General features: G+C 37.5%; 3 protein-coding genes across 6 annotated transcripts in view; 1 reads left to right on the forward strand and 2 right to left on the reverse strand.

Moving 5' to 3' along the window:
• Window positions 1-15,560, reverse strand: part of LOC107223290 (retinoic acid receptor RXR) — a 54,591-nt gene extending 39,031 nt beyond the window's left edge. For 2 of the 4 annotated variants that reach the window (XM_015662930.2, XM_046732546.1), the window contains exon 1: window positions 3,308-3,428. Coding sequence is in view for 1 of the 4 variants with exons in the window: in XM_015662932.2 (XP_015518418.1) it covers window positions 15,036-15,054 (19 nt within the window). In the remaining 3 variants the exon portion in view is untranslated. Of the gene's footprint in view, window positions 1-3,307; window positions 3,436-15,035 lie in introns of those variants that run through there. The other 2 variants (XM_015662932.2, XM_046732545.1) reach the window with 2 other exon arrangements.
• A 346-nt stretch (window positions 15,561-15,906) lies between these two features.
• LOC107223292 (beta-1,3-galactosyltransferase brn) lies at window positions 15,907-18,368 on the forward strand. The gene has a single exon (XM_015662933.2). It carries the CDS (start codon window positions 16,226-16,228, stop codon window positions 17,492-17,494), a length of 1,269 nt encoding a protein of 422 aa, XP_015518419.1. The 5' UTR covers window positions 15,907-16,225; the 3' UTR covers window positions 17,495-18,368.
• A 460-nt stretch (window positions 18,369-18,828) lies between these two features.
• On the reverse strand, window positions 18,829-20,025 carry LOC107223293 (Sjoegren syndrome nuclear autoantigen 1 homolog). The gene is made up of 3 exons (XM_015662934.2): window positions 19,819-20,025; window positions 19,265-19,464; window positions 18,829-19,165 (listed from the first exon to the last, which is right to left on the reverse strand). The coding sequence occupies exons 1-3, from the start codon at window positions 19,868-19,870 to the stop codon at window positions 19,073-19,075; spliced, it is 345 nt and encodes a 114-aa protein (XP_015518420.1). The 5' UTR covers window positions 19,871-20,025; the 3' UTR covers window positions 18,829-19,072.
• Between the last annotated feature and the right edge of the window lie 162 nt (window positions 20,026-20,187).

Here is a 20,187-nt window from a genome sequence, read left to right on the forward strand (position 1 = left end):
CATGGGCACGACGAGTGGCATAAAATTCTCGCTTGTCTGTCTTTTACAGCGCAATAATAACATCGATTATCCATAGTTAAATGAGGTAGAACTTTCCAGCCGTGCAATATGTATTGACCGAGCGTAAATGTGAGATATGGATACGTCTTACGTGCAAGCCTGTCGGCGAACAAATGAAAAAACCAAACAGTTTTATCGAAAAATGTTACGTGTAATGTGAAAATTAAACACAGATTTTATAATTCAGAGAAACGTAAAATTATTATTAAATAAAGAGAGTGCCTGTGTGTGACGAAGCGAGAAAATTTACATTCTCGTACGTTCGATAATTGAAAATTCGCATCTTGTTTTATCTGGTCATTATTTTCATATCAAAAATGTCCGATGCGAGTTGTGGTTTGTTGTAGTGCAAATATTTAATTAAAATTTAGAATTTGGTTTGAATTTTCCAAGATTCTTAGCGTAATTTGTACACTTTTAATCAAAACCGTCCAAACGCTGATATATTAAAACGACGAACGACGATTTTCGAAAAACGGAAATAAAAAATAGTGCAGTTTTTCAGCGAATCTAAAGTTCCGCATTTCAGCGTCAGAAAAATCTCATTTCTATTTCTGAAATAAATCTATAATGTAATGAGTTATTAGTCCTGAGAATTTCCTGGTTTTTTTAAAGCGAGTATATCCGCACTTCAGACTTCCTTTAATTTTCCTGTTTTCCGTTTTTTCCCGTACCTACAGATATAATATTGTAATTCATACATGTACGGAGAACCGGAATTGTTATTGCAGATCGACGAAGGTGTCTAGCACAACCTTCGTGATTGACAGGAGACCTTGTTCATATTATTATTCAGTCGCGGCAAGCGTTGCCGATAGCGTGTAAAGCTGCGAAAATACGCATCGATATCTACTTACAAGAAATAAAAAAATAAAAAAATAACCTCACACAATAAGCGTAAATTGGAAAACTACTTCGCCTTTCTTATTTCATTCGTTTCAAGGAATATTTTACAATACTTGTATACTGTTTATAATATACATACCTACTATATTATAATATCGTGATATTATTAACGGATTTTGGTTTAATCCACAAGCCGTATAAGTAAAAATTTTGCAAATAATAATTATTTTTGCATGCTTTATTAACACGCAGAGTATACAAAGCAGTAATTTTGACATCTCGCGAATATTCGAAACTGCAATAATATAAAATGATCGCTGAGTGAAAGTTTATTCAAATTGAAATAAACGCGTACAGGTAGACACAAGTTTTACTAATAAATAACGCAAGTTCAAAACAAGCTACATAAAGAAAAAAAAGAGACAAACACAGTTGGATTTTCAATTTATCGCTGCCGTTAATTATCCCACCTTTGAAGTTTCCTTTCTCACTTTGTACAATACCGTTCAACTTTATCACAATCCCAATGACGTTACATTGCCAATCACGCTAATTTAGGAAAAACTAGCATAAATTATCCTACGAAATGTGTTAAAAATCAAACCACCGATCGAAGTTCGTACATTTTGCGATCATTTACGACAATAAACATACATTTTACGCAACACGTTGTGTAACAAGGTAATTCGCTTAACAAGAAACAAAAAAGAAGAAAAAAAAAAAAAAAACAGACCGAATAAAATCGAATTTCGCAGACAGTTTAAGCGACGAGATAGCCGATGAAGAAACGAATGAAAATGACTAACGACAATCGTAGACGTGATTTATTAGAGTTTCTCAGCGGCACGGAAACCTTGCAATTCAATATCACGAACTGATTTTCAGAACGCCATTCGCCACAAGACGGTATTCACGGCTTCGCAGCACCACCGACGACGCCGAAACTACGAATGCGAGATAAAACGGCGAGTAGAACAAACCGGCAACGGTCAGACGCTCGTTCGAATTCGGCCGCGACGAGGCGAGACGACGGAAATCGGTTATTCGCTACTAATCGTAACTGCTGTTATTAATATACTCTTTACGAGATTGCGATCGAGCGGTGCTAATCGTGATTATGTACAGTATACGTATAAGGTGTATAGGCAGGCGTGCTTCTTCCACCATTCATGTTCCTTTTTTTCTCTTTACACATTTTTCATTATCCGATCGGGGCCTGCCGCGGTATTATAAAGGCAATTCGTTGTATCCCGGTCAATTTCAATCTGACAATACAAACTGCGAATGACGTTGGCAAAAGAAAAAAAAAAAAAAAGGAAGAGAAAAAGCGAAAAGATGATAAAACACGACAAGAATGAGTAACAAGATACAGGTCTGAATGTATTTTCCTTTGATAGAAATTAGTCTCGGTATTATACTGATGAAAACGGAGTGAAACGTGTACGGACACAACACGTGATGAAATGATGGACAAAATTGCGTACATCTTGTTTACATGTTGTTGTTGTATATTTAATTACGAAGGGTAGAAGAAACTACGATCATTGAAACGAGGCGACGACAGGACGGGCGAATTTGATTAAACGCGGCAAAATTATGTACACATATATGCAAAATGAAATATGTATTCCGTACGACCGTGTATATAACGTGTGTCCCTGTACATGCATGTCCGAGCGGCGATGAATTAATTCCACTAAAAAAACAACTGTCAAATTATAGCGAGCCGAATGCTTATTTATAACAATACACGATTCATCTGCGTTATAATTTTAACTACACATTGCAAATTTATAGATTGTCAATATTACTGTCGTTACAAGATTACGGTTTATACGTTAAGATTCCATTTCCTTGTCAATCACTGTCTATAACGTGTTATTAATAATCACACACAAATACTGCATATGCGTGTGTGTATACATATATACGCGTAATGAAGCAACGTTGACTCGACACGTTCTTCAAAAATATTGCGTATAAGTAAGGCATCGATTATGTTGAAAAGGGACGAATCAAATCTGGATAATCTTGCAATATTAATCGGTCAGCGCTTCCGAATGAATATACGTATAACACCTGATATATTGCGATACGACTTATATACCACAAGGAAACGGTACAACAGAGACCAAAAAAAAATCTGGGACGAATGGGTGCGAGAAAAACGAATAAAAACTTTCGAGAGATATTACACGTATTTACACGTACGATTAACTATCTATACATTTGCCTCTGGTCGAATTGATGCGTGCGTAGGTGTGACGGTGTAAAAATTATTGCTATAAAAAAAAAAAAAAAAGAAAATAAAATAAACAAATAAATAAATAACACAAAAAACTAAAAGTACAAGAAAGAGAAAATGGAAAAAATATAAAACGCGGAAGCTGAAGATGCGCACTTCGGTTGTAAAAGGACGTCTCGTGCGGCACACTTGAGGTCGGGGTATTAAACCGTGATCGAGCTTTCGCTTGCACTTAGCGTGCAGTGCGCGTCGACGGCGGTGTTTGGCCGCGAACTCCACTCACCGACTGACTGACTGACTCTGAAACTCCCTCCTCCCTCTTTGCTGCCCCCCCTCCCCCCCCCCCCATCACGCCCTCGCTGCCACCGTCACCCCCCTTTTGCCGACGACGACGACGACGCGCGCGGTTCCACCTTCTGCGACTTTAGCAACGAAGCGGCAACGCGAGGCTGACGATGAGACGACGTCGTCGTCGACGAGAGAGGGAGAGAGAGAGGGAAAGAGAGGGGGGGGGGGGGGAGGAGGAGGAACTATACAACACCGCCGCACCGTTGCTCCTACTTTTCGCGACTGCACAGTCAAGTTCTAGTGCGCGGCATTGGGCCCCAATGCACTTCGTGCCGCAGCTTTTCAAGCTCTGGTTCTGACTCGGCCGATGATGACGATGACGATGATTCAGGGGAGCTACGCTTCGTCCCGCGCTAATCCTTCTTACTCTTATGACGGATGTAGTACGGTTGTTTTATATTGTTGGGATTTGCTTGCTTTGCGGTGTCGCGCGAGCGATTTGAAAGCTTCTGTATGACAATGCAGTGTATATCGTTCTTGAGTAGGTACTTCGAATCTGCTTGGAATTTGTCGTGAAGTGAAGGTGCGATTGTCGGAAAATACGTTCTGGGGAATTGATATTGTACAGATTTTTCATTCGTTTATTTCGCTATACGTGACCGGCTTTCAGGATATATTTTGCAAATTGTTCGATTACGTTACACTTGAAAAGAAAAAAAAAAAAAAAAAAATTTGGCAGTATTAACATTGACCAAAAGTGAACGGTGTGAGCTACTATAGAACAATTTTTGTGGTCAATTCGGAACTTAGAAATCAGATAGTGTTAGATTGACGCAAAAAAAATATTTTATACAAGTTCACACCGCATTTTTTTACAGCGTATACTTCGCGGGATCATTTATTGGTCATAGCTGACCGAGAGCGCAATTTCTGACGTCAATGCGATCACGTTGCAAAAAAAATTTCAAATCGAATCGATGTTTTACGAAATAATGAGATGGATCAACGTAAAAATATTTAATCGGTCACGTGACACCGGGCAAAAAATACCTCCAAAAGCTTGGTTCCCCGAAAATTGACACTTTTTGATTATATTATCGCGAGCCGGTCGTACCTTGAGCATCCATTATTTATCTATAACGAGGCAATGTATTCGCAAGCTTCGAAGATCTGGTCTTCAAGAATTCGTTATGAAGGATATAGATAATGATGAAATTATCAACAAAAGCTTGGATGTCGATGAGGCTTCGTGACGAATTACACTTTCAATATTGTTCAATATTTACCAGATTCGTGCAATTATTTCACTGGCTATATATATCTAGGACGTCTCATTTTATTCAGTGGACTATATTTACAAGAGTTCATTGAAATACATACATTATTTTACTTCTTACATTACGCCAATATTGTTGGACATTTAATTTTACAACACCCCAACGATATCGATTATATGAAATACCGTGGGCATTGAACGTATTACTTCGAAATATTCTCTACTCATGCTCTTTTGTCCAATCTTTGTGTTTCTTTCTTTTTTTTTCAACAAAGCGTGTATTACTCTTCGACATTCAACCTCTCTCCGTGTTTTATTTTACTTTTTTTTATTTTTTCTCGCGTGTAAAAAAGCGGTTTCGTAACATAAGATTCATGTTGCAAAAAATAAAATAAGAAAAACCACCACCCCCACATCCGGCCAAGAAACTTTTTAGAGACTCGCGTAGTTTCCGAGGTTTCATGCAAACCAGTTCGACGCGCTGCCTGAACTGTGTGCTAGAAGAAAAAAAAAAATGTCCAACTTTTACAATCATTCACGTTACATTGCGAATTCGTTACGGTCATGAATTCAGCCTCGAAAGGAACTTTTGTTTTGCAAACCACGCACAAAATAAATCGAGATTTATTGTTGCGGTGTATTTTTTTCAAATCATTTCGATTCTATCTACCCATCTAAATTACATTATTTTTATTCTAGAAATGAAAAAAAAAATAAATAAATAAATCGCTTTTGAAAACTTTTCGGGTTAACTTTCAATTGGAATCCTATCGAGCTATTGTTGATTACTTTTTTATACGATTATTGCGATGTCCTCTGCTCGACGTGTTCACTGTAGTTGATTACTTGTATATGTTTCAATATTTCATGCTCAATGTTGTGAATAATGACATATTACGTTCTCATTACATTTACATTGCCATTATTATGACAATTTTTAGTAAAGAAAAAAATCCCAATAAACGCTTAGCGAAAGCCGTAACTTTCAACTTTCACTGAATTATCACAGTTGGCGATGATTCAAGAATTCGAATATATTTTCAGATAAACAGGTAGATAGGTTTTACGTACGAAAATTCAATAACCGTCGCAAGTGCGAAAGATAAATCAAACTTGGGTAAAAAAAAAAAACAAATAAATCGTTTTCAGCAGATGCGAATATCAAAAGATCTTCCCGAAAGAGTGAAAAAAAAAAGAAAAAAAAAAAAAACATCGGGGCGATCGTACGATTACAATTTCCGCATGAGAACGTAAAATTAGACAAGATAAAACGTACGATGTACGATAATAATACAGCAAACATTTCGCGCGCGTGCCATTTCAACCCATTGCCCATCACATGTTGGAATTATGAAAATTGCTCATAAAAGGAAACATTCTCGTATAATTCACCGGATGATTGCAATATGGGCAACCGAGTGAAGAGAGAATCCGCAAGTTTGGACCGTTCATCTCCTTCTGGACGAGGAGGAGGCATTAAGTTAAATTCAAGGTTCACCGACGAAGAAAAGAAGGGAGCGCCTAGTTTTTGCGATGTGGATTCGAAGACCAGTCTTTGACTGCATGCGGGAACGGCGTCGTCTCGACGCGAGGCGCCTTTCTGCCTGCGTGTTTGTACAAGATCTAAGATGAAAATACGTGTCCCCACATGACATGAATCGAGTCGAATTACAGGTGCATCGTTAACCACGTGTGCGTAATCTACACTAAATTCAACCGAGAATTCTACGGTCGCTGTTTAACTAACTCCGCTGCGTCGAGAAGGGGATAAAAGTGGAGGGAAGACAAGTCACTTTGGTATCAATAAATTCTGTGCAGTTATTTTTTCACTACCACTTTTTTTCTTCCCCCCGCGCTCAGCTCCTTCGGGAGATTTCAATTTGCGCTTTATCTGTATATTATATACGTATTATATATACGCATAGAGGGAGAGAGAAGGAAGAGAAAAGAAGAGAAGAGAACGATGACGCGTGCTCGTATGTCTTCAGGGTTAACCAGCCCAGCAGCTCGACACATTCGTACCTTATATCCTACAAACCGGGCCAAATTAGGAAGAGAATTTTTGTAGGAATCGCATATATATATATATATATATCTTCATCTTTTTCCTTATCCCTCTTTGCCAGAGGGAGGTTACAACTTACACGTTATGCCTTTTCTGTAACGAAAAATAATCCCTCTATACTACGGAATATATTAGCATGAATGCGTATTTCTGTTGCACTGCGGAATGGAGAGCGTAAATTGTAATGCGTGGCAGTCGTGAAAATTTTACGTCTTTTTCCATATACGGCAGGTCGTTGCGAACGATTTAAGAATAACAACGATAATAATGAGAAAGATCGCGGTTGATCTTCAGTTGAAACATGGAGTTATTAATTTTTTAGAATGTGGAATGCGTAAGAAAAATTTACACGTAGAAATTCTTCAATAGTTTCCTAGATTTTAGTGTCTTTGAGAAGAAAAATGCAACGTTTCAAGCAACGTCAAAATTTGTCCGGAAAAAAGTATAATTATTGGAATTGATTGACTGGAAAAATGCAGAGAATATTATACTACACATACATGCAAGTAAGTAAAATAGAAAATCATTTTCGATCAGTAATATAAAAGCGTATGATAATTGAACACATAAAAAGAAAGAATAGAAATGTGCTAGCTTTAAAACGATTTTAGATTTAAATTAATAATCGAGCGACTGAATTTTATTCAAATGAGACTACCGTCTAAAAAATATTCCATAATATTATACGCTTATCATTTTATTGGGATTTTCGGTCTTGGCAAAATTTTCACGACGCTCATGAATCTCAAATCCTGCTAATCAAGCTCTGCTGCGGAGTTTATTTCCACATCACGTTAGGTACGATAGCCTGTCTATATTCGGTTCTACATAGATATCGCGAAACTGCAGAGTGCAGATTTAAAACGTGCACGCGGCGCAGTTGAAACATCCGTTTGTCGTAAGTCAATAATTATTACAGAAGTCAGTGCAAAAATAACAACGTTTATCAACACGTTTAACATCTGCGATTCGCTTATAGCTTTGTCTGCTACTCGTACAACTGTTGATACGAGGTGAATTTATACGGAACTGTAAGAAAACAACGACTTATCTCGGTATAAATCTGCCGAATTATAACATTTTTTCAAAATTTATCGACATTTTGAAATAATTGACATAATCTACAAATATTCGTTTCCTATTTTGCGCTCAGGTTTCGATCGCGTTAAACTTTTAATCCCAGCAATAACGCACGCGCAGCTTTTTGGGTAATAACCTTCGAGAAAACTGGAGCCTAGCTCGGAGTCTGGTGGAATAATACAAGAAACTCGATGGTGCTGCAGCAGCAGCAGCAGCTGCGCACAGGGACAATAGAAGACGAAAATTATCGTTTGTTGGTGCAAGACGACGGGCCGGGATGAAAGAAACAACCAATTTGACGAACTATTGTTCAGCCATAAAGCCTGAATTTTTTGGGCCTAATTAACGTTCCCATCGTGTCGCGTCGCGGCAAACGTTTCAACGGAATCCTGTCATACAATTACACGTTGTATCGTGAGCGTAAATGATGCGTACGAAAAAATTTTGGCTTTATACTTTTCAATTTGAATTAATTAAATATATGAAAGGATAATCGCAACTTTCTTCCATTTCTCAAAAAAAATTTTACCGCACGAATAAGTACGAATCTTTGCTTCTAATATATAAGACACTGTTTTAAAAACATGTTGCACAAAGTTTTAGGATGATTTAAAGTTGAAATGTTACAGCCAACTTAAAATATTGCAGAATAACGTAAACTCACTGCAATATTACGAATCACGGAATTTTTAATTATCACTCGCAAGTATCAATGCCATGTTCTTTTTTACTCGTTGACGGGATATCGAATTACGATTAAATTTATTTCGGTCTATTAAACTTGCACCGCTAATTTTCCACTTTCATTGTACATTTTTTTTTTCTTCTGTTTGTAACTTGAGTACCAATTATCAATAATCTGTCCATCAACTGTAATTTTCACTTCACAGATTTATCGTTGTTTTAAGCAATCGTGTGTCACATTTAGATTGTATGAGAATTTTTTTACACCGAGTAACAAGTTTGGATTCACTTGATTTTGACGTGAACAAGAAAATGAAATATTGAAGATGAATCAGAAGGTTAACATCGTCGTAAAGACTAAAAAATCCCAAACTCCAGTTGCGTCGACGTTCTGTCTTTATTCTTTCGATTAAACCGCAAAAACCACGTCACACATATCCTTTCATATTTTCACCATATTTCCGGAGCCGCGAAACGACTTTCGACGAATTTTGCAAATAATTTTACAATAATCCGACCGTGGAAAACGGCGAGAAATATAACAAGTAAGGGTCGCGGCAGCGCAGCAGCGAAAGAGAGATGGATACGTAATAAGAGCAGAGGGCGTTTTCGATACCGGAGGAGGACTGTGACGAAACTACGCGGGTGCAAACTGCACACACCGACGACGAATCCACCCGGGTGTAAACGGGTGCAAGGTTACGGGCAGCAGATATTGTGCAGGGTTGGTTCGGCTGCTCGACGCAAAGCGCAGACTCGACTTCTCGTTACGATCCCGGTGCAGCCCTTGACCGAGTTTACCGCCCGCCGGCGTCTCCCGTTCGCAATTGCATGCATGCCTACCTAAGCCACGTAAATACGTACTTACGTACCGCAGGTACGTAACGCCAGTTCATGCACCGAGCTGCACGCGCGTCAAGAGGGGAGATAAGAATTTTTATTTACGGCCGAGCGAAAAGCCTGCGAATTTACCGTGTGCAGTGCACTTTTTGTTGATTGCAATATATACATATTATTTCTTAATATCTTTTTATTCGTTATTTAAATGGTCGCGACGTTTCGATCGGCTACGGCCAATCATCTTCAGGCAATAATTATTGACGATCCTACGAACTTAAGGTGTTATTGTCACGCCACGTCAGGAGGAAGTCACTGAAAAGATATTTTACCGTGATCAAATTTGACGAGTCATTTTTAATATACAACCACAGTGGTCACTAATTTCAAACTACTATGTATGTTATTGTTATTACAGGGTGTTTTCGTTAAAAATAATTTGCGATTCACCATCGAAAAATTTGTTTAAGTTTGTGGCACCCCACGAAAAATTTGTTTAAGTCGAGTGAAAGATTCTGGAAAAAGATAACGAGGCTGAAGTTGAGAATAGATCGTTGTACAGTTTTAGAACTACTTTCAGGGAGTTGGCTTTTCGAAATATGAACATGTTTTCTATGATTTACCAGTTGAATTTTAGACAATCCCAAGGATGCGAAGTAAAGATTTTTTTAAACATGTATTGTTAAGTTGACGTTACTAACTTCAACTTTATGTATTTTTCTATTAATTTACTCATTTACGCTACGGTAAATATAGCTAGTATAAGTTGATGGGAAAAAATTAAACGGTTTGGCACCCTTTTATTTTATTCTTTGTTCAAGTACACATCTGATGCAAATATTAGCGTAGGTAGCACGTAATGTACCTATCCGCGTATTTGAAGAAAAGTTGTGGAAAAAAAAAAAAATATGTCTACTTTCAACTTTTCAGTACAAGGCTGAATATGGTGTCGCGACAAAATTGTTTAGGTAGATACTTCTATCCAGAATTTGCCATATCTAGCAAATAGTTTTTTTTTTTTTTTTGCGCGAATTCAAGTTCACAGGAATTTTTTTTGGCAAAATTGCAAACATCGTTGCAAGTTCAAAAAAAACAAACTTTTCGTGCCTGTTTCGAAAATAATTCGTATGCTTGATAATTTTTGTTCGATTCTTGTAAAAAATAGAAATATCTCATGTAACGTATCGATACGTTACGTATAGAAATCAGAAAAAAAAGACAATTCCGTCGCATTCCAATGTTGCACTCTGCAGCCAGCTGCCTCTGTAAAACAAAACGACCTTGGCATTCGCGGCTGTACGGTTTAACTAAGTCTAGCCGGTTTATATATCCCGCGCCGAGAAGCCAGGTATATACGCGTATGTATTATACGTATATATATAAACGAGGGTGCAATTTTCGATCAATAATGGCGCTTTGTTAGCTTGCGGTTGGCACAACCAGTTATATTATACATAACGTAGACTACACACGCGGATCATGTACGACGTGTAATAACATTTGGGAAATGAAAATTTTCACCCGTCATCCACAAGTTCTGTTGTTCGACAGCATCGAAATTGTAAATTCATCATGTTTTTATTCGCGTCGTGAAGAAAAATATCCGCGCACGATATACTGTGATTTTGAAATTTGCATCACACGCAGGGACTTTTTGCATCCCGAATTCATGTTTCGACAATCAAACAATCCGAGCGTGAGAATAAAAATTGCGAAAACTTTGGAGCAAGGAAAAGTGGAAAAACTTAAAAATGAAAGAAAAAAAAAAAAAAAAAAACGGAGAAACCCGTAACACGTTATAATAATCGATCCCCTACCCCCGGATCACTTCTCAATTCAATTCTCCCTGAAGTGGGATGTGTTCTATGCGTTGTATATAAGACGTGGGATGAGGAGGATGCGGGTCGTAATTATTACGCCCACGTAAAAGAGGGCAGGTGTGAGCGTCTAAATGCAAGAATAAGCTAACTCGGAAAGTGCGAAAAAGAAGGGGAAGCAACGCGGCGAGAGAATCGTCAAGGTTATTTATTTTTCTAATCTTTTTCAGCACGCAGGCTGCGCTGCCGGTGGTGCATTTCTTATACGTATATCTATCCGAAGTAATAGCTGCAGGTACGCAAATGAAGTTTAATGTATGCAAATTTACAAGGAAGAAGAAGAACGGCGTGAGCGGTATACGGTGCGGAGGAAACGAAAATAACAACAATAACGAAAACACGAAAGAAACTCTCTTCTTCTACGATACGATGAATGAAGGGGGTAAAAAATGGAGGAATAAAATATCACGCAATATTTCGATCGGCGATCTATACACCTGCTGTAGGTGTGACTGTAATTTTATTATTTACGTCTGGATGTGAGAAATCTCACTACAGGTGGTGGGCATCGGAGTAAAAATCGACTGCGCTGTGACACGAGGATAAGTAAAAGGTGATACAGGATACTGAACAGACATCTGTAAAAAGTCCAATTCATAGCAGGCACCTTGAAATGTATCCGTTACAACTCATGTGTAACCATACTCCGAGGCGGTGTGCGTATTTCCCAGGTTTTATTCATTCTAGACGTGTATATAAATTTATATAACATTTTTGGGAAAATTATTTGCCTGTAGGAAGTGTTACTGGGTAGGGGGTGAAAATATAGAAAGATCAAAAAATTAAAGGGCCGTAATATCGAATTCTTAAAGAAGCGAAAATTTCATTTATTAAATTTAAAAATATTGAAAGTCAAAGCGTGGAGGAGTAAAAGCATAGAAAGGTCAGAACATAGAATGCCGAACTGTAAAATCGTCAGAATTCCTCTCGATAATATAGAATCGTATTTTCTATATTTTGTCGTTCTGTATTCCGATTTTCTATATTTACAATTTTTTGTACTTGGAGTTTCCACGTTTAAAAATTTTATAAATCAGATATTCACATGTATGAAAATGCGATATTCTGGCCCATCTACGATCGACAATTCTAGTTTTTTAACCCCTACCCTTTTTTGCTGCAGGAGGAGATTGTTACGATAGAAGCTGGTGATTCTGATAACAGACGACGCGAGTAGGGCACCATGTTAAGGCAAAGGTTTCTATTATACGGAACATAACGCGCGAGAGGAGACGATCGCGTAACATTGACCCATATCCAGGTTGGGAATTAATGCGCGATGATTTGCAGCTTATTGTTAGGTAGCTCTGAGTATCTGTATAAAACGGATGTATAGGTACGCACTTGACACGGAATTTTCGAATAATGACAGGGTTTTACGATTATCAAGGTGCGTAGTTGAGAATCGAGGGTTAATTAAAATTTCATCACACCATATATACCTGCAGGATAATTTTCGACGTTGATTTTTTCACAGTGTTCGTGAACGTAGGTATGTAACTGTGCGTGCATTAGATACATGCATACATGTGTATCTGCTGAGTTACGAAAATAGGCGGGTATAACGCAAAAATTTTTCTGACCCCTTAATCAACAGCAACATTATACCTATATGCGAGAATAATAATGTGAAATAGGCTAAAGCCCGCACGGCACGCACGTTGTTTTTGGCGATAGTCATGCGGTATGTATAATTTAGGTATCCTTGAGGAAGACGACGACGACGAAGTTTAGTGTGCCGCCTGACACAAGGCCTGCACACATTTATTTCGCAATTTAAAATCCGACTTATTTTTCCGTTCGTTAATTATTATCAACGCTTGCACTTTATCGCATTAGATGAGTCATGTTGAGAGTGATGATCGCGTGAAAAGAAATTTCTTTTGTGCTTTCGTATCGGCAATTAGGTTGAAGTAAAAATAAGTTTACATCGATTACGTACAAATATACTCGTCGAAGCGCATTCATATAAGTATACGATCGGAAATATTTAATCCACGAATTTGTTGCTCCGAAAAAGGGAACGAAGCTTATCTACGTCAAGTTTGTTCCTTACCCTCACGGAAAAAAACCTCAATTTGGGGGTGAATTTGTACCCTCCATTTTCTTCCTGCGGAAATTTAGTATTACCTATGTATTAGGGGTACGAATTGACGCCCAAGTTGAGCGTTTTTCCCGTGAGGGTAAAACAACACTTTTGTTAGCCTGGGTATTTCTCTGCAAGAGATATTCTCTTTTGCTTCGATTTTATTTCACTTCTTTGTTCATTAGCGGTGACTTCTTGACGAACAAATTCAGACAACGTATATTCATTATCACAAATCATGGGCAAATGAACAAAAATCTTTCTTAAACCCAAATGGCATGTTGCTACAGGTATGTCGAAAAATGAAGGATGATTCACGATTGTTTTTTATTCCCTTATCATTCCGCTACATCTCGAAAAAATTATCTCGAGCGCAAATATAGATTCGTACTGATAAACGTTTTGGTTTGTTTTTTTCTTTACGCAGTTGTGAGAATTAACCAATTTAACAACAATGGACAATTAAGCAGGCAATTCTCATGTATAATTACCAAAATAGATTAATCAAATTTCACTGTAATGTAAAAAAAGAAGAAAAAATCGAAGAAAGACTCTGGAATATCGTCGAAAGTGTTTATTGGGGAAAAAAAAAAAAAAAAACCAAGTCAGTCTGGAGACAGACGATACGCTACGAATTAAACTCAACAAACGTATATGGATAGGAATTAAAATATATGTACATATATACACTGTTGGTCCATGAGATCTGTTGTCGATGGAACAGAACGTCCTTGAAAATACTTATACGTGAGATCGGGGGGACAGAGGTAGTTAGGCCAGAGTCGCCTTCTTGCAAAATCCGTAACTCTAAACCTGCTCTGAAATAACTGGCCAGCACGAGACAATATTCCCACGTATATCGAGACGCGGAATCCGTAAACGCCAAGACCCAGAGGTCGTACACCCATTAGAAGTATGTGTCATACGCATCCAGAGGTATTTGAGGTGCCGATAAACTCTGCGTCAGGTAAATACGACGAGGCAACGGGGCGGGGGGAGGGGGCGGTGAGGGGAAGTGGGGGGGGAGGTAGAACAATAACACAAGGCGAATCGCCTGTGCGTAATTGACCTAATTAACTCCGTTCGAAAGAAGGTAATAAACCCGGTGTAAACGTAACAGCTTTGAGTGTACATAGCCATGTGTCGTACCAGCTGTACGCAGAATCATATACGAGGTTTGTTTACAAGAAGTAACGATCGTTTTGTTCCTCGGTATTCGGGTCGAACGGAGTAAAAAAAATTTGAAAGAAAAAGAAAAATAATTTGTATGCGCATGTATTATAATAATGTTATATTATGCACAGGACAAAGTTCTTTGGCGTAAAAAATTTGTTAACCAAGGCAGGAATAGTGGGGTAAAATTTCAACGGTACAGTCGGAGACAAGAGTAAGCTGCGTGACACAGATTTCGAGGAGAGCGGTGGGTGACCTTTTTTCAATGAATTATTACGGAGATGGTGGTGATGTTGTAATGGGGAATTTACCGCGGTATGGTTTCACGGATTTTCGTTGTAAAATAGGGGCATTTGTTTAAACACACAGGGGGTGAATGGGTGTCAATGAACTAGTTTTCTTACGACCCTGACACTGCCATTGCTCCCCGGGTTCGATTCGTGTCAGAGCTCTCTTCCTCGCTCTCGCTCAACAATATTGATGGGTGATGTTTAAATATATAAATGAATAGCTCTCACCCCTGTCGCTGGAATCCATCTCCGACGCTGTTCGCAGTTTGTAATCCAAATGGTCACCGATTCACTTACCAATCCAAGTCCAACTGTTCTTTCAACAAACACCGCTTAATTTAGGGCCCCCGATTGATCAGAATTCGCTACAGTGTAAACATGGCCGTAGGTCCGTACCATTCTTGTCACATTTACCGCAGGGTCGTTGAACTTTTCCAAAATTTTCTTTCTCCAATCGTAACCTCTCCTGTATAACCCTCGATTATTTCATTCAACCAAAAACAATCTGGGATAATACGTTACGGGTGCATTACTATAAATAGAACCCTAAATACGACGATGTTTTGACTAATAATTGTAGCGCGACAATCGACCGCAGGTGGCGCCACCTTACCAAGGACTCACTTTCCCGCCCTATTTTCAACACGCCAATCACACTCCTCCCTACATCCCATTCGCCCGTGTAGCGATACCGTTGATCGTATTGAAACTACGGGCTGTCGGTGACGGCGAACTCCACTTGGAAACTGGCTGTCTCTCAACTAATAACTAGACTTAGGTGGTGCTGCGATAAGTTCGAGGCCGAATTAGTAATTTGTCGTCGAAATGGTTTAAATTTTCACAATAATCACTGCTTCAACATTCACTTCAATCATTACGAATTTAATTTCGCATTGCAAGGCCACCGGATTTGGATTTACACGTTTATTGGCTTACTTTTGGTAATTATGAAACTGTAACATGAATCACTTGATTAATCAATGCGGGGAAATAATTTTTTTTTAGTGATATATTTATGTTAATTGACGATGAAGAAATTACTGTTCATCTTCGAATAATGAACTGAACGTAAACGACCGTCACGATCGCAGGCTCAACCACTACTGCGGCCTCAGATTGTATCATACGTCATCTGATGTTGACAATTGAACCTACACGTTACGCCCATTGAGCTAACATCAATATCCGCAGTTAAGTTTTCGGCGGAATCCTAACCTATAGATTAGATATTTATCTCGAATTTAATGAATACTTAAAACGGGGTGTGTTTATCGTTGATAACGATCGTAGGACTGTGCCTTGTCAAGACAATCAATGAGAAATAGACTTCTTTTATTCTCTATTTTTGTATTTCTTTAGCGTAAAAAAACTAAAGTGACACCAAGTGACGTTCGAATGTTTTAGGTTATCAAAGAACAATGTTTTGCATATTACAACCGCTTTTACGAAAGCTCTACATCCTCTTGTCAAAGATAAAAATAAAATACGTTTGTTTCGGTTTCATTGTGATCGCCACGCTCGATTTTTTCGGGGTATTCCACCACGCTTTTGAGACATCCTATCACGATTCATTTACGTATCCGTACTACGGAGAGATCCACGAATTCGTAGCACAACTTCGTAATAATGAGAAACCGGATGTGGAACCGATCAACGATTATAATTACACTTTCATCTACGACCTCAAAGAAAAGTGCATTGAGTACGAGCATAGTAATCTGCGTTTGGTTTTCCTGGTGAAATCGGCGGTAAACAATTTCGACAGACGAATTGGAATCAGGAATTCATGGGGCTTTGAAAAACGGTTTTCTGATGTGCCGATAAAGACTGTGTTCCTGGTAGGCCGATCACCAGAGAATCCAGAATTGGAGGCACGTCTGAAAGCTGAAGCGATAAAGCACAAAGATATCGTACTGATCGACTTTATCGACACCTACTTCAATAATACCATAAAAACAATGATGGGATTCAAATGGGCAGTGAAATACTGTCAGAATTCAAAATTCTATATGTTTGTCGACGACGACATGTATGTTTCCCTCAAAAACGTTCTCAGGTATATTAGACACCCGACTGGCTACCCCGACTACCTGAAGGATCCCAAAGGACCGGAACACTTAGGGCTTTCCAAAGGTTCCAAAAAACATTTGTATGCTCGGATGCGTCGGGCAACCGTTAGGGAAAAAATAATTGCCAGAAAGAAACCTGGGTGGATCTTGCATAACAAAACTCTACACCCAAGTGCAGTAGGCATTTCAAGGAACAGGACCAAGAGGCAGATATTTGATATTGAACTACCGGAAGATGTTCGCTTATTTACCGGGTATGTTTTTGTCTCTGCACCACACAGGCACAGGACCTCCAAGTGGTATGTTTCCTTGGATGAATACCCTTACCATCTATGGCCGCCATATGTAACTGCCGGAGCTTATATTCTCTCAAAAGAAGCGCTGCTTGATATGTACTATGCCAGCTTTTACACCAAGCATTTCAGGTTCGATGATATCTACTTGGGACTAGTTGCCAAGAAGATAGATATCGAACCTTTTCATTGCGACGATTTTCATTTTTATAAAAAAGATTATACAAAGTACAATTATAAGTATGTCATTGCTTCTCATGGGTATGGTGATCCGAACGAACTATTGAGAGTATGGAATGAACAGAAAGCTTTGGGATATGCTTAGATATTCAGATAATCGAGTGGTATATTTATACTTTGACTCTTCTGTAATGGAGGTTTGAGATCTGAAATCGAATCTTTTCATTTGATTTTGTTTTTTGGGCTCGTTCGAATGCCTACGATCCCTGCAAAAGCCATAATAGTTATTTTTGTTGTGCAATATTCACCTAAAAAGATTCCAGTATATGTAAGATATTGTTCTCAAAATCATATTAGGTACTTCATTAGGTGCTAATTGCAGTATTCTGTGATTTAAGATGTGAAAGTTAAAGTCAAGGGTCTTGAAATTTTTTTAGCTATCATTAAGTTTAGTGTGTAATAACGTCTTTCTTCAATTTAAAAATATATTGGTTCAATGTTTATTTGTCTATCATATAAAATTTCATATTCATCTAACTTTAAATTTAGAATAGCTCCCTTTGTCCATACATATTCCCACTGGAATATGGGTATTCTTTACGTTGCTCGATTATCAACATGTTTTTAGATCCTTTTTACTTTTTGTTTTACTTTTGTATTAAAGTCATATTAGTATTTAGTCATGATTTAATTGTAATGTCATTAAAATTACTTATAATTGTTAATCTTAAAAATAAAGCTTTAAATGTATCATTGTAAACTTAGTACAAAAAAACAAAGACCTCAGAAATGCTATATCAGTTAATTATGAAGTGAATTCTATAAGTCTTGATGTTGAAAGAAATATTAAACAATAGCAAGACTGAGCATCTATATGTACTATTCTAATTGAAATCATTTTACAGTTGCTGATAAAACTTGTATTGTGTCTATTTATGGAAAGAAAGTGGACCTTGAAAATGCTCTAATACTGAACATTATATATTCTACGAGCTTGAAGTTAGTAATCTTAAGATAATCAAATACTGAACAAAAAATTATTATTTTTCAACTTTAGAATTAAATTGGAGGATTTGAATTCGCAAAAAATAAATGTGTTTTGCTTTATTACACATCACTAAATTTTATATTATCTTAAAGTTGTAAAATAAGTAGATTTCCTATAATTGCGCCGTTACATTATCATTACACACTTTATCCTCATGTACATTCTTTAGTATGACATGGAATAAATTGCTCTAATTGTACGACAGGCCCTAAGACCAATACTTTGTAGTTGAATACGAGTGGTGTTACTATATTAGAAAATCGTGTTTATTAACTTTATAAACTTTGATACTCTTTTAGACGGACACGCGTTAATCAACTTTGTACAGTCAAGTTAAAGACTCGTACTACCTACTTGAATATTTGTAAAACGTTGTCGGGAATAAAATATTTATAAAGTTTAAAAATCGGATGATCAATAAGCCATCAATATAGTATTAAGATAATTTACATTCACATATATTTACAGTTTTGTACTTGGTGTATATTAATAACTCTCTTAGATCCTTGTAACGTTTTCAGTTGGGTAGTTATTCCCATAAATTATTTTGTTTTTGTTCCCTTCATTTTTACACTTATTTCAAGTGTACTAAGAGATGTTTGATATATTTAAATAAATAAATTTTAAAGTATGTATATTTAACTTTACCCCATTGTTTTAAGCAATTAGTTATTGTCACTTATCGGTGTTAGCTTTTAGAAGGCTCTGGTCTAAACACGTCGCCTCTCTTTTGAGCATATTGAGTAACAATTGAGAACTTTCCAAAATCTGTAACGATGAAATGAATTAAAAAAAGGAAAAACGAAAAATGGATAAAAATTCAATATCTGAATACTCCGGAACACATGATGTAAAATACAACTTCACCTTCATGTAAGCCGATTCAGTTTCGGCAATTGTTCGATCATAATCATTTCTGGCTGCTATTCTTTTTGCCAAACTTTCGTTCAACTGTGTTAATTTGTACGACATCTTTTCTATCTCCCTCTGAAGATTGTTCTTTTCCTCCTCCTGGGAGTCAATTTGCATCTGTAATTCCGCCCGTCGTAACTTCATCTCTTCCAGACCTTTTGATGACAAAAGTAAGCAAATAACTTATTTCTTCTGGATATCGTTTCTTTTTTATTTTATTAGGAGAGTTGATTGGAAAATTTCAAAGTGCACATCTTTGTTCCACCTATCGTTCCAGTATTATCATGACTAATATTGCAATGAAAATTTATGGTCGCGTCCAGTTGGATAAGAATAATTCGTTAGTTGAGTAATTAGTAATAAACACTTATGCTGTCCACCGAATCGTTATGCGAATTTCCAACAAGATCGTAGAATAGGTTTAAATAATGGAGAAGGCCTCAAAGAACTTAAAAGTACTGATTAAGACTTGATATTGAGGTTATGTTCAATGCTCTGTTTAAACTTACATTTCACAAGTTCTTGATTATAGGTTTGAAGCGCAGCACCGTGTTGAGACATAATCAATTTCGAGATTTTAATTATTCCAGGTATAATAATGCTTTACTCATGTTCAAGCAAATTTATTCACACGTCCTACATAATACCTGTATCACCGAAAATCCGAACATTTGTTTGACAACAATTTTGATTATGAAATCGCGTCGCGACGAGTCTCGATTCGACTCCAACATCTCTAAAGCAGTCTGAAGTTGACTCCACACTGCGACATTGTTTTCAACCTCGATTGCTACGGAAGCGACGGCGCCACCGTTATACATTCGAATTTCAAAAATTGGCTTATAAACCAATTTTAACTCCCATACGCATTATTAAAC

Source organism: Neodiprion lecontei, chromosome 2 (genome assembly GCF_021901455.1).
Source record: "Neodiprion lecontei isolate iyNeoLeco1 chromosome 2, iyNeoLeco1.1, whole genome shotgun sequence".
NCBI classification, from domain to species: Eukaryota; Metazoa; Arthropoda; class Insecta; order Hymenoptera; family Diprionidae; genus Neodiprion; species Neodiprion lecontei.

Bases quoted from the DNA above. Each gene is read 5' to 3' on its own strand.
- LOC107223292 (XM_015662933.2), top strand. From the start codon at position 16,226: ATGTTTTGCATATTACAACCGCTTTTACGAAAGCTCTACATCCTCTTG.
- LOC107223293 (XM_015662934.2), bottom strand. From the start codon at position 19,870: ATGTCTCAACACGGTGCTGCGCTTCAAACCTATAATCAAGAACTTGTG. The intron at 19,465-19,818 runs GTAAGTTTAAAC...TGTCATCAAAAG, and splicing joins TAATCAAGAACTTGTGAAAT to GTCTGGAAGAGATGAAGTTA. The intron at 19,166-19,264 runs GTGAAGTTGTAT...TCATCGTTACAG, and splicing joins CTGAATCGGCTTACATGAAG to ATTTTGGAAAGTTCTCAATT.